Raw genomic sequence first — 15678 nt, 5'->3', positions numbered from 1 at the left:
ATAAAGGCGCTCGTGGTTGAGTCACCACTTTGGATGTTTCTGTTGGTCGTGTGCCTGTAGGTCACACCTGTCAAGGTGTGACCTATTGATGGGATAGCCACACCTCGCAAGGTCCGCTTTGACTCTAGCGATCTCTGTGCGCCTCTCACTTACAGAGCTAGAGTGTGTCCAGGCGCGAGTTAGCAAGGTTCGCGCAGGGCAAGAAGATGACTACGTGCGTGTGCTGACCGGAAGTTGGTAAATTGGCCAGCACACAGGTTTACGATAGACTGTCGTCTTCAAGCATGTGCCCTCGCGCCGGACAAGGGTGTCTAGGTATGGTATGGTGTTGTTCGACTCTAGCTCGATCGTGAATTTTATGAAAGGTGACAGAGAGTTGAGGTGGGCTAAGATTCGTTGACCTGAATCTCTGGGGATAACTACGAACACATCGTCCACATAGCGACACCAAAAGGCAATGGGATCTGGTACGTTTGTAAATGCACGACCCTCTAACTCCTCCATCGCGATGTTTGCCGTGACCGAACTAACTGGGGAACCCATGGCTGCGCCGTGCACTTGCTGGTAAACTTAGTCGTCAAACATGATAGCACCACCTGTTAAGCACAGTCTGAGGGCGGTGGAGATATCGTCTGGTGTCAGTTTGGTTCTGCTGCCAAGGGTTTCATCACTGTCCAAGAGTTGTTTTGCATGAGTGATGGCAAGTTCCACTGGGATGGAGGTAAAAAGTGATACTACAGCAAACGATGCCATAACCTGATCTTGTGAGATGGACATAGTACGGATCCTTTCTATGAACTCGCTACTGTTGGAGACGGTGTTGGTGGTCTTGCCTACTAGGGGAGAAAGAAGCCTCGAGACAAACTTAGATAACTCGTAACTCGGTGAGCCACAACAGGATACAATGGGTCTCATTGGTGTGCCCTCTTTGTGTACCTTCGGTAGTCCGTAAAATTGTGGGATCTGATAACGGAAGCACGGAGGTGATTACGTGTTGATTCCGTTATCTTCTCCTGTTTGAGCCAACTGTTCACCTTTGACTCCCATCGCTCTAAGGCTTTGATGGGGGAGGGGAAACGGTTAAGGGCTTGTAGACAGAAGTGTCCTGCAAGAGCAGCAAGGCTTTTGCCGCGTAATCTGCGTGGTTCATTACGACCGTTCGACGCCCTTTGTCCGCTGGTAGGATGACGATGGACGGATCCCGTTTCAGTGTCTTAAGGGCACAGATCTGTTTGTGGCTGAGATTTGAAGAAGCGGGGCGAGCATGGTGTAGAACTGCTGCGGTCTTTAGGCGAATTGGGTTTGCCACATCTTCTGGGAGGCTCGTTAAACACGCTTCTACGATATCAGTGCTCCGTGGATTCCTTGGAAGAATAGCAAATTTCATCCCAAGAGTCAATAGGTCTATTTGTTCCGCAGATAACTGCTTGTTGCTCAGGTTCAATACGAAATCTGTGCAACCTGTGGAAGGGGTATTATGTTGACGACGAAATTGACGGGATTCATTAATTAAATCATCGAACTTACGTTTCTGGCGTGCACAATAGCGTTCCGATTCTCTGACGGCTTGGTAGCATAAGGTATGGATCACATTGGTGTAAATAGGATTGGGAACCAGACTCTTAAGTTCGGCTAGCAGGGCTGCTTTGTTCGCTGAAGCATATTGCAAGTCTCGATGAAGGCAGCCAATCCATATGCACAGGGTCTTGTAGCCGAAGTTCTGACAGGCACGTCGCATACGTTTGTTATAAAACGGTGGTTTGTATCGAAATTCTTTGGGGATAACTCTGTTTGATTTGCACCTGTGGGCAAATCTGAGATGTTGTCTGCCACGGGCTATAAAGATGAAATCCACAATCACGACACCACGATGTCGTGATTGTGGATAAGTCTTGCCATTATCTGCGCCGCGCCTGGTTGGAATCGTTAAACATCAAATGCTCCAATACCTCGATGAACAGGAACAGTGGTTGTCAAGTCCACCCTATCACCGAAGCAATAGTCCTGTCCATTGACAAGCGCTGGCCACGTCCACATACGTCACAGCCACAGACTTCAACCTCAAACAATTAGCCACGCGCTTCACGTACCAGATTGGCAGTACACGCCTCCATTCTAACTGTCATTTTATGTTTTTGTTTCAACTGAAGAAGGTTGACTAACCAACCGAAAGCTTTGTATGTTTCTATTTATTAAACCTGTTACAATTCGCTCTGAGAAAGCCGTAATTTTATTTTACTAATATGAATCCGGAGCGCATAGGCCTTTTTAACCAAATTAACTATGCAAAGACGAGACCATTTTATTTTTATTACAATGTCAGGTTGCTGAGCAGGATCTGCAACAAGACCTAGAAAAATCAGAAAGATGGCCTGAGAAATGGTAGTTGATGTTTGTACCTTTATTGACCAATAAAGGTACCACAAAATTGTAGATTAATGTACCACCTGTATGGTACTGCATACAGGTGGTACATTAATCTACAGTTACCATCTTTTTCATCTTTCATTAACCTGGTTAGCGATAGATGAAAAGGATCTGCAGTATTTGTGCGTTCAGAGATAAAGTTCTCTGAGCAGTGCATACAGGCTGCCAAGGCAGCTCGTTCTCGTGGGTAGCACAGTTGGAATCGTCGTCATCCTCACGCCGGGTGAAAAAGACCTGGGTTCGAGTCCTGTCGATGGCGTGAGGAATTTTTATGGGCATTTTTCATCACGTTGCTGAGTTAGTCGGTTCAGGCGAGGGTAGCATGGTTTTTTCTCCGGGAAACTCGAGTTTTTCGTCCATCTAACAGAAAAGCGACCTCAGAACACACTTAATGCACGGATAATATAAACGGAGCAAAATTACAACAAGGCAGCTCATGTGTTTTGTTAATGATATACAGGAACTTTGCTAGCTGGGACAGGGAAGTGATTATCCCATCTTGAGTACTGCATACATGTCTGGAGACATCTTTGGAAGATGTAGGAACGGGTACAGAGAAGGGCCACGAGCTTGGTGAGGTGAACATATGGGTGCTCTTACCAAGAAAGGTTTCAGTTCTTCAAATTGCAACGTCTGGAAACTAGGCACCTGCAAGGAGATCTGGTTGAGTTGTTTAAGGTCTTGAATGGATAGAGCAATCTGAATGTTGATGACATTCTTCTTCTTTCTAAGAATACACACATGGGGGGGAGATAAAGTCAAATTGACGAAGAATGGCTGCAGGATAGGTGCTCGGTCTTCAGCCAGTGGGTGGTTGATTGTTGAAACAAACTTCCATCTGTTGCTGTGAATATTGGTAATTGGTATAAATTCAGGGAAGGACTAGACAAATTATTGGAACGGATGGACAGATGATGTGGTAAGTTTTTTTCAATTTTTTAGCTGATGCTTTATAAGCTTTGTTTAATGCATCATTTGCAAAACCCAACATTAATAGAGAAATAATAAATATGACAAAAATGCAATGTATTCTTACCTCGACACAGGCGCATATCTGAAATACAAGAATAAGAATAATTATTTAATTAACTAAACCCAATAAATAATCTTAATTAAAATATCACGTGATGTCACGAAATTAAGAAATATATTTGCTAAATGATGTCTTACCATTTCGATACGTTTCGTCCTCTGAAAGAAACAAACACATCATATTAAGCGTTTTTTATGTTAGTTAAGTTATGATAATAAATTAATAAAATTTCTAATAAAATTCATTAATTAATTAATATTAATATAAAGTACGCGCTGTCAGAATCCATTATAAGATATTCAGAAGCTGCCATAGTGTGCGCGAGATCGAACAATCTTGCGCTAAGCAAAGGTTTCTAATATTTTGTTAAGCGTATAGCTTTTCAAATCAGGTTGTCTAAAGATATTAAGTAATTTGTACCTTATTGTTCTTCCTGGTCATGGACCTAGCCTCATCATTTATGACGAGTATACGTCCAGGACGAATCTAGTCTATTTATGACGAGTATACGTCCAGGACGAATCTAGTCTATTTATGACGAGTATACGTCCATGAAGAATTGTCTACTTATGACGAGTATACATCCATGAAGAATCTAGTCTATTTATGACGAGTATTCGTCCATGAAGAATCTAGTCTATTTATGACGAGTATACTTCCATGAGAAGTCTATTTATGACGAGTATATGTCCGTGACGAATGTAGTCTATTTATGACGAGTATACGTCCATGAATAATTGAGTCTATTTATGACGAGTATACTTCCATGACGAATGTAGTCTATTTATGACGAGTATACGTCCATGAGGAATCTAGTCTATTTATGACGATATATGTCCATGACGAATGTAGTCTATTTATGACGAGTCTAGTCTATTTCTACATATGACGTGGATTCGTCATAAATATTGAACGAGTCTATCTTTTAACCCATTCTTCACTGAGTAACTTCTGGTAATCCGATTTGTGTGTATATTGGATAAATTTACGAAATAGTAAAAGTATTTACAAATTTAAAAATAAATTTGAATTACTTATAAAGTGGACATATACTTTTTAAAAATATAATCGGAACATTACAATTGATATGCAAGAGCAATAGTTCATAAGATTCCCTTTTTTTAATACATGCACTATATGACCAAATGTATTCGGACACATTCAGCCACTTTCAAACAGAGCTTTTAATTAAAAAAAACAATAATAATTATTATTATAGTGCCACCTTTGACGTGTACGCCTTAGACCTTCAGGGCATACGTTCTACCAAATTATGTCGATTGGAAAGCAACTGTCACAGCTATTTGAAAAAAATTTAAATTCCTGCACACCGAAGCGACTTACATTGATATGTTTCAGCCGATACGCATGCGCGGAGAACTTATAGCACAGTACAATATTCATGGAGAAGGTATACGAATACTTTTGGTCATATAGTGTAAATCAATAACATTTTTATTGCAGGAAATAACACGAAAACGTTGGAATAAATAAAGTAATCGTACAGTTGCTTCTTCGTACTCTTCCTGTTTTTCTTCTAGCAGAAGTGTGTGGCACGCTTTTCTGCTTTCTGTAAAATTCCACATTTCCTGTAAAATTCGAAGAAATATTTTTTTAAAGCAATAAAAGAATGACGTATTTAGAAAAATAAGCGTTTATTATTATATATTCTTACATTTAAAATACATCAATATTAAAAATAAATTAAATGAAATTATAATAAAAGTATGATTTTTAATGTGCAGCTAGAAGTTATTATTAATTTGAATTACTTCGATTCAAATCATATTATTTTTTTAATTAAAAAAATCTGTTGCGTAACATTGTGGACACCTGCTCTTCTCTTTGGATTACTTAATACGGAATGATCCCTTAACGAAATGAACTCCAAAGTCTCATTATATAACCACTTATATATACAATTACACTATCCATCAAAACTCATGGAACACCGCTTTGATTGCGGGGAAACTGGACGTGACCAAAAGTTAGACTGAAATTGTGGTAATTTTAAGGATGCAGCACTTGTACCTGGGGTGGTCCTAAAGTTCAAGGAACCCAGAACAAGAATTAATATTGAGAAAAAGGATAGCGAAGCCCTTTTCCACTCCGGGACCCGGGAATTGTATCCTCCCTAAGGGTTAGTGCTACATACAACTTCTAACACAACACTTCGTGGGCCCTCGTGGATAGCAGTTTGTAGGATCGCTGTTCTACCCGAGTTCCATGTAAGAGTTCTCTACGAGGCTGGCTGCTAAGCTCTTATTCTTTGCCACAATGCCGATGGTGGACAAAGCAATCGGGATGGTCATTACTTGTCCCATATGCCACATTCTTTTGACTTCCTGTCTTAGGTACGTCTTAAAAGTTTTCTGGAGGTTGCAGTTGTTTGGTACAGCTACGTCGAACAGGCAGGGAGCCATTTCCTTCTTGTCGACGAGGGTTATGTCTGCTCTATTGTGTGGATCGTCTTGTCTGTTATAACTGTCCCAATATAGTTTGTGAGGAGGGATCTCTAGTACACCCTGAGGATCGTATTTGTAATACGTTACATTTTCTTTGATCCACTGATACTTCTGACATACGAATATTATACTTGGTCGTGTCTGTGAGTGTACTCGTCTGATTGATCATCCTGCATCCTGGAGTGATGTACTCAATTGTTTCTGGGCCGGGTGGCATCGTCGACATATGTCATCTGTCACTCCGGTGTCCTTGCGAAGTAGTTCCTGGTGTTGATCACCTGGTCTTGGATGGCGAGCATGAATCCTTCGGTCCCAGGGAAGAGCTTCCTATTTGTCAGTCATGCGTTCGAAGCCATCTTATCGATGTAGTATTTATGGGGTCATTGTAGTGTCTGCCATGATGTGCCTTCTTCGCCCTTTTAGCATTAGCATTAGCATTAGCATTAGTAGAGGCATTTGATGCAAGAAAGCAAGCTTATGCAGCATCAGCCAAAAAAAAAAAAAAAAAAAAAAAACCCACTTCCACTTCACCCCTCTGTTCGTTCAAAATACCTGTCCAGCTGAGCCTTAAACTTATTTAGGCTATCAATCTCCACCACAAGGGATGGAAGTCTGTTCCACCAACCAACCACCCGCTGGCTAAAGGCAAATTTCCGCACGTCTATCCTACATCTGTCTTTCCTCAATTTGAATTTATGCCCTCTCAGGTGATTTTTCTGAGCTAGAGGAAGAATCCCATCAGCATTGAGCATGCTTAAACCATTCAAGGCTTTATACACCTCTATCAGATCACCTCGCTGGTGCCTAGTCTCCAGACACTGTAATTTGCAAAACTTAAGCCTTTCTTCGTAAGATCAACCCTTTGTTCCATTCACTAATCTTGTTGCCCTTCTCTGTACTCGTTCCAGCAGCTCTACATCCTTCTTGAAATGAGGCCTCCAGACCTGTATACAGTACTCTAGGTGTGGCCTCACCATTGCCTTATACAAGGGAATAATCACCTCCTTATCCCTGCTGGAAAAATTTCTGTATATCATTGACAATACTCCATGAGCTACTCTTGCAGCCCGTCTGCACTTTTTGTCTTTGTTTCATCTGTCTGTGAGAAGGTGATCTCCTTGTTGAGGTCGAGCGGCATGTACCGTTGTATCTATCGTATGGCTTAGTAGATTGGTGCTGTGTTTCCCGGAAAGTAATCCCCCAAGTTCTTAATCAGCTTCTTCTGTTGTTCAATGAGGTCAGTCAAACCCCTCCTTTCTTCTTTCCGGACTATGACCAGCCACTCAATGGCCGTGTTCGGGTGGTGTTGGTAGCTCTTGGTCATCATTATCCTCGTCAATCTCATAATCTCCTCCAGGATCTGTGTTGGTCCAATCTATGATTCCAAAGGAGTATGTTAGTACTGGGACATGTACAAATGAAAATATACTACGTATTTCTGGTTCACTTTTTTGATAACTACAATTGTGGTATGAAGAAAGTTAATATGAAGCAGTAAATGAAGAAAGAACATACTAATTTTAAATTGAGAAAAATTAAGAAATCAAGGTTGTTCTTACCTCCTTGCTTAGGTTTGTCTCCTTCATACATTTCGTTTTCTCTGTCCAAGATCAAACAATAATGAAATAAGATTTCTGTTTAAAATGTCTACTTTGCTTAAGAATATATTAAACGTATACACTGCCTGACCACTTTATTAAGACCATCAGCTAATAATGCGTTAGATCAATGTTGAGCCGAATCACTGCTGTAGCATTCACAATACCCTACAGGGGGTTCAGGGACCATTGGTATGATACGAAAACAAATCCTTCTACAAAGGAGGTCCTCCCTGTTGCACCACCTCCTATCATCCTTCTTGGGAGATCCATAAGAATGTGTTAGTTCCCATAGCGTGTGAACTGGTTCGGGTTGGATCTCGCGGATTTAGAGGACCTTCCTGCACACTTCCCACACCACTTGATATCTTCTAATTACAATGTTTAATGTTTGCGTAGATTGTTGCGTTTAATCCAAATATCAAGGTCCTAATAAAGTGGCCAAACAGTGTATGTTATTGAATTTGAATTGAGCAATCAAATTAAATATTTTATCTTTCTTTTAGCTCTCTAAAGACAGTTCATCTCTCTAAAAATTTGGAATATACTTAATGGGGAAGAATGCAGAGGTTTTAAATGATATAGGGTGTGGATGGCGATGTACATTTTGCAAACTGCTGCAAAGCTTGCAAAACAAACAAAAATACAAGAGAGGGGTTAACAACATATTTTGTTAGAAGATTTCGAGGAGTGAAGCCCATTAAGAAGTGGAGTTGGTGTTCCGCATAACGTATAAGTCTTTATGGGACATAATTTTCTAAACTTGAGCTTCGTTAGGGTGATCTTTTATTTAGAAAGCCATCTCTGATTTGAAAAATTTGTTTCCAGATGAGGGGTGCAGTTCCAACTCGAATAAGATCACAGAAAGGAATCGCCTTTCTTGGTCAAACACTCCTGGATCAAAAATATTTTGATCCAGGATCAAAAATATTTTGTCAAAAAATAAAACTTTGGTTCAAGGTTCTTTCAATCCTCAATGACCACTCCAGTAGATAATTACGTATTAAAAAATATAATTTAAATATCCTTAATGAGAGTTGCTAAATAATCATCAATTAATACTACTGGAATAAAACTCCGATTTTTTAATTGTTTGGTTCAACTCTCACCATACTTGCTGAAAAGACTGGTATTCAATATGTTTACAAAATAAATGATGGTGTACTTACTGGGGATTCGTCTTCCAGTAAATTCTTCGTCTTCCCCTACACATAAAGCGATTAAACACAAAACAAGAAAAAGTAGAACGACTTTCTTCATCTTGCTAAGGATATTTCCAAGTGTGGATAAATTTGAATGCCTCAGGCGACTCAATTCTTCAATAAATTCTGTCTTTTAATGCTTTGTGTCTGAAGGATTTGAATTCTATACTTTATAGAGTTTTGAACGGCATTTAATGTCTTCGAAGTCTATGAGTGAAAGAGCATCCAAAACGACGTTCGTGTGAAAATAGCAACCAAACTGCGTTGATGGATGCATCCGGTACTTGGTACAACAACAGAAGGATGACTGATGTACCAGGTGGTGCCGGATACTGATGAACCAGCTGCTTAATACATCCTTGAACAATGGTTGCATCAGGTGGCTGTTTAAATAACGTTTAAATGTTCGTGCCTTTTCTGTACTTTCAACAAAAAGTAACTCCATCAGCAACATACCAACACACAAACGGATGACCAAAGAGGTTTGGTCATCCGTTTGAATATATTACCTGTATTATATAAACTACAAATTTTTAAGAAAATTTGAAAAGATATTTAAAAAAACGTTTTATAAACATCAAGTATTAAAATATTACTAACTAGCACTCTCTCCAACATAATTCTTGTTCTCTAGTCGCCAGCTGCTTTTCTCCCTACTATAAACAAAAAAGTCACCAGTTTATTTCTACAAAAACTCAAATACTGTGGCCTCATTTTTCTTAAAGGAAGAACTAATTTTCGATTGTTTTATTTTGCTTTTCTTTCTCTTCATAAAATTCCTTGTAATAGGAAATTGCATTAGAAATCATCCATTAAAATTATTCGTTTTCAATTTTATTTCACTTTTAAATACTTCATTTTTACTCTTCTTTATTTATTTTCTTAAAAGCAGATTCACCGAAATTGGCGGTATAAATAATAGAGAAAGTGTATTAAAATATAAGGATATATTTGTAGGTATTTTGAATAATTGTAAAAAGATATTTAAATAATTAAAAGCAGTATTATGGTTACAATTAAATTTATAAGAAATCTGTAGAAAATCTTATAAAATGAATAAAGAAAGCTGAAAATACTGTATAATGTAAAAAAAAGTACTGTATAATGTTAAAAATGCTAAAAGTGGAACTATAACGTATTGTTGCAGTTCCGTGTCGGATGAGATCTGAAGAAGAGGTTTGGGTAAGAACGAAAAGTTGCCAAGCATTTGTATATATTGTTACAATGGGCTATTTTTTATATAATATTAATATTAATACTGGAAAAATGGCCAAAATATAAGCTTATACACCATTAGCCAAAAAATACTCACATTATCTGTACATATCCTTGAGTAATTTGTCTAATCTTTTCCTAAGTTTATTCAAACTATCATTTAACACATCAATAGATGAAATTTTGTACCAAATCAATCAATGCCTGCGAAACAGTTTTTCACATCATCCTACAAACATCCTTTTTAATTTAAATTAATGTCCTTTTATGTATGGGTCGTACGAAAAAAATAAGGATGCTAACATTTAATTTCTCAACCAATGTCAACCATTCCTAAAATTCCATTGCCTTATACAATGAGATAATCACCTCCTTTTGCTGACACAGTTCCCGTATATCATTTGACGTACCCCCATGAGCTGTCCTAGCAGCCTGTCTGCACTGCTAAGATAACTTCATTGAAAATTGTACAATTTCCCCTTCGTCTTCTTCCCATCTGCCTGGTATCTAGATCCTGGAGTCATATGAGATTAATGCCATTAGCAACATTTACCGCTCAGCAAACTTAAGACATCAAACTTAAAATATGTATATGAATACCATTAATCAATGTCATGACGTTTGGTTCTGCATCATAAAAAAAGAAACTCAATCATTAAATTACAACCAGTTCTGAATAATTAGAAGCTTTATATAGGTTTAAATTAATTACTATTAAAATTATTTATTTTAATATTTTTACAAATTAGTTTTAAATTATATAAAGAAATTAAGATCGCCCAACACAAATGATAATTATAAATAAAAAGTTGTTTTAAAAATTTCTTCTATTAGCTATTTAACAAAGTCTATATTTTATGAAAATATTTAATGCATTAATTTAATCATTCGGTACCATTTAAAAAATGTTTGAAAAATGTTACCTTAGCGTAAATTGCTATGGCAACCAATGTTTTAACTAGCAGAGCAACGCACGCAAAAAAATTGATATTTATAGTAAAATACACGGGTACGCGGCCATTCATAATTAAATTTATTTTAAGGTTTGTTTTGTGGCCCACAGGCCATATCTACCATTGAAATCATAAAGATAAATAACACAAAAAACTATTTTTCAAGATTTGGAAACCACACTTCCACATAATGTATATGTTGACGTGACGTCATCCACAAGCTATCATATTTTTGGTATTTTATTCTTACTATAATTTCCACTGCAAAGATCACGTTTACTGTCTGAAGTAACTTTGATACCGAAGGAATATTTTCTTAGAAACAAGCAATATTAGATTTCAGGAAGATAGTTTATATAATTTACGTGATTTTTATATTATTTATGTAATTTATTTTCATTTAATGTTGTAATTGCGTTTATTACGTGTATCAAAACGTCATCAAGTTAGCCAGAAATGTATGTATTTTCATCTGTAGCCATTTTCACTTGTGTTGTGTGTTTTGCTGTGTGTTTTGCTGATTCCACTTCACCTCTCAGCCGAATTTGCGGTTTGTAATTTGTTTTTATTTTGTTATTAATACAAAAATGAATTGAAAGATAAAATAATGAGTGCAGCAGAGTTGTGAATATCTGAAATAAATTGGAATAATTATATTTCTGATAAACCAAAGATTAACATTAAAATAGTAAAGGCTGTGTATGCAAATAATTATAATTGCTTTCAATTATAATGTAATATAGTTTATATTGATTTTAAGCGTAGACTGCATTATAAATAGCATTATATTTTTAATGTGCTTTATTGTTTATTTACACAAGAGACTTGTAAAAATATACATTTCATTTTTTCAAAGTATAATATTTTTGTAGTATAACTTAGGGAATTTTGGTGCCTCAAGAATGAAAATTTATTTATTTATTTATTTATTACTTTGTGTACTTTTTGTATTACTTTTGTGTATGATTTTTTCTTTCTTGTTTTTTTTTTTTTTTTTTTTTTTGATAATTTGGATGAGGATCGTATATATTTGCATGATTTTATTATGGCGAATGATTGCCTATATAAATTAAATGATCTTTTAAAAGTCTAAATTTATAATTTCAGTTCCATCCAAACAAGTTGAACTGTATTATGCAATATCAGCAGAAGGGTTATTATTTCGCATTCTATATAATATATATAATTTTAATTTAATATTTTAATTTACTATAATGAAAATTTCAATTTACAATTTTAAGTTGATGTGTATTTATAAAATTATGGAACTATAAGGTTTTAAATTGTATGTGTTTTTGCCGAAGTAAAATATAAATATGAGGGTATCCTTTTAAATGATTTTATTTATTTATTTTTTTTTATTTATATTTTACCAAGTTTGTTGAGTTTGCTACATCAATATGATATTTTAAAGCAGATTCCTGAAAAATCTCGGTAATAAATAATAAAATGTTCGAAATTGTCAACAATTTATTTTCAATTATATATGACATTTAAATTACTATCCTACTAATTTTACCATGAGCACTCTGAATACTAAGATCATATATCCCTATTGGGGATTACCCGGACTTCTAATGACCCATAATTTGACTTCTATTGGAATAAGCATATTACAAATATTGCTTCCTCTGCATCTTGGTTTTCTCTTTCGCTCTCGGCTTTACTTTTCTTCCAAACAGTACACTCTGTACGAATCGCAAATCCGCCCTACCATGGAATATTGTTCCCACATCTGGGGCGGTGCCCCCAAAACTGCTCTCAGGCTTCTAGATTCCATTCAAAAGAGAGAACTCAAGATAATTAATGACTCATCTCTAACAGAGTCACGTCATTAACGGGATTCGAACTCGGGCCTCTTTCACCAAGTATAGGATTGATTATATCCACTTTGCTAAACGTCAGAGCCTGTATTGATAGCGTTCCACCAAAAAAATTGATGAATCATCTCCTTGAGATTATGGCGTTAAATTATACTCCTCTATAAAATCTTTCCTGTGGAAAATTGAGCAACATTAAACATATTGGGCATTTTACAAGACAAATTGAGCAACGTTAAACCTTTGCTCTGGAAAGATTTAACGTTGCCCAATTCAGCTTCTAACATCATAGACATGTTGAATTGAGTTCAGGTCCAAAAATGTTGCTGGCTATTCCACCCAAAGAATAGTCTCACTATGAAAAATTCGTTCAGCAACTCGGTCCTACGTGGACGAGCATTATCATTCACGAAAGTGAATTCAAAGTGGCTAGTACGAGTATATGGAGGTCATGATGCCACTACAGACTATCAGAACACTTCCACAATAGTGGTACTTCCCTTTGGAATTCGTTTCACATTATATCTAGAAAAGAATGGAGAGAATCGTTGTCAAGACAAATTCTCGACTCATCTACGAAATATCGATCCATTAATCTTGACTTCAGGGACGGTGTACATGTTTCACCTTGAAGCTTTCTGTATATGTAGTTCCTGTGGTCACAAAGAGCTCGATCTATGGCTGCCTGATTGTCATCTGATTGTGGTCTCGTTAAGATTGTGTAACTCTTGGCGGTACGCCAAGAGTTACAGAATCTTATGGAGTGACATGATAACAAACATCAAGCACCTGGATTTACTCTTACATTAATTAAAACGTCATATTAGCAATTAAAAGAAGCGTATTTTCCAAATTTAGAAGGAAATTCTTTTCTCTTACGCTAGAAATTTTGTTTGATTTTAATTTATAAATATAGCTTATATTAATAACTATGTAGAATAAAACTTTCTTTTTGTTGAATTTCGAATATCATTAAAATATATCTTAACATCTTACTTCCTTGTAGGTACTGATGTTTATTTTTTTGAGAAATTTGGTATTTGCCTTTCGACAGAAAACTCGGTAAGCCAATTTCTTATTAATTTCTTATCAATTATACATATCTTAACATGCAAAAAAATGTTTTCGAATAATCATGAATAATCCGGAAACATTAGTTTCGACAAAGAGATAAACTGTTTGGGACTAGTAATGTTACTTGACCAGCACTAGGATGGATCTCTGAGTTGAAGTTTGTGTCCAACAAGGTCCAACACGGTTTGGTGTGTGTAATAAACACCCAACAAACAACCTCATTTGCACCTTCTGATTTTCATGTTTGGGCAACTGAAACGTGTTCTTCACAAGTGCAATTTCAAGAATGGCGGGACCTTGAAATTAGATGTGAATTATTAGACCCCATTATGCACCATTGACTCATTGATCCACAAGGCCTGTTATGGCGTGAAAGGCAGTGGATGGTACAGTTCACGATGCTATGAATTCCTCCTGTCCATCAATTAAGGTGTTCGTGATTTTATGGAAATCATCCTAACCCATAACAATAAACTGCTTGGGACAATGTAGAAGAATATTAGAATTGACTCTGGCAATACATTTTCTATTTCTAGCAGCGAATATATTGGCCCCTATTTTATGAGAATTAGGACGGCCCACTGTTATCAACCAGAAGCGTTATTACAATATCATTGCAATGAGATTCATCGATGAACTGGCACGTCACTCCAGGAACCTCAGTTTCAAAAGGCAACAGCATTTTGCCATATGGACATTGTATCATATGGCGAGATTGACGTTGCACTTATTGTGGCAACACTTTGGAACTGACTACCCGTATTCAGCTTACTGACCTGATCAAAACTGCCGGATGCCTACTTGTGGGAGATTTTTGTAGATCTGAGGGGAATTGTAACGCGTGTTATACAAAGGATGCTAGCAGAGTCCTCTCGAAAGGTGTTTTTAAACTTTGAAAAGACTATAAATCTCATGATAAAATGAAATGTGTATCGCAATAATATCTAACTAAAAATAACGGTTACTTTATTTTGGGCCATGCTGTATATAATTATATATATAAAGGTTGAATAATTTCTTAAATTCCCAAAGAGAGGGGGATAGGATACGTAAGCAAATCAATATCTTTGTTTAATTTTGTGGAACTTTTTTCCAGCAATGTAGCTGTGTTTTTTTTTTTTTTTTTTTTTCAGAAAATGGGAATTATAATAAAAGAATGTATCAATTCTTTTATTCCTGATGTTAAGGAGGACTTAAAGAAAGGAAGCGTGATCATGTGCAAGAACCAAGACAAACAGTTCCAAGTAAGCTGCAGTTGAATAGTTTGTTTAGATTCAAAAAACCATTGCATATTGTTTGGTAATGATTCATATACTGTGCAAATTTCGGAAATTCTACAAATATTTGTAGTTTTTTAAGCCTCCGGTAGAGATAAATGTGATCTTGGTAAAAATAAGGATTTTGAAATAAAAGAAAGTATTGATTTAAATGATTATATTGAAACTTTTTTGGCAGAGTAAAATATTTACAAATTCTGAAATAGTACTTAAAAATCATCTTTAACTTGTGTATCTTTTCATTTTTATTTTTGTAGTTAATATTTCATACTCTAATGTTATTTTCCCTTCTAAGAAGTTTTCCCTTTAAGAGGTTGTAAACCTCCACTCCATTGGAAAACTTCTTATCCGGGTTCTACTGTATTTACTACAATATCTTATTTATTTATATTTTTCAGATGCTCCATTGTATTACCGAAAAAGGAAAACTGGTAAGTTGCCCTTATAAATAAATACATTTTATTTATTTCAACTCCTTCGAGATTATAGATTGGACTAACACCGAGCTGAAAGATATCATGCGAAAGACAAGGTCAATGACCAAGAGCCACCAGCCCTACCAAAATACGTAACAGAAGCTTGTTTTACTGCGATAAAACAAGCTTCTGTTTAAG

The 15678-nt window shown here is 36.3% G+C and overlaps 1 protein-coding gene across 1 annotated transcript; it reads right to left on the bottom strand.

Moving 5' to 3' along the window:
* Positions 1-4860: 4860 nt before the first annotated feature.
* On the bottom strand, positions 4861-8791 carry LOC150083586 (uncharacterized). The gene is made up of 3 exons (XM_090378532.1): positions 8693-8791; positions 7485-7525; positions 4861-5049 (listed from the first exon to the last, which is right to left on the bottom strand). Exons 1-3 carry the CDS (start codon positions 8781-8783, stop codon positions 4861-4863), a joined length of 321 nt encoding a protein of 106 aa, XP_090234658.1. The 5' UTR covers positions 8784-8791.
* Positions 8792-15678: the final 6887 nt, after the last annotated feature.

Source organism: Mastigoproctus giganteus, chromosome 7, assembly GCF_048544385.1.
Source record: "Mastigoproctus giganteus isolate SK-2022 chromosome 7, ASM4854438v1, whole genome shotgun sequence".
In the NCBI taxonomy this organism is placed as follows: domain Eukaryota; kingdom Metazoa; phylum Arthropoda; class Arachnida; order Uropygi; family Thelyphonidae; genus Mastigoproctus; species Mastigoproctus giganteus.
The sequence above is the reverse complement of the archived record's forward strand: the minus strand, read 5'-3'. Positions and strand labels throughout refer to the sequence as shown.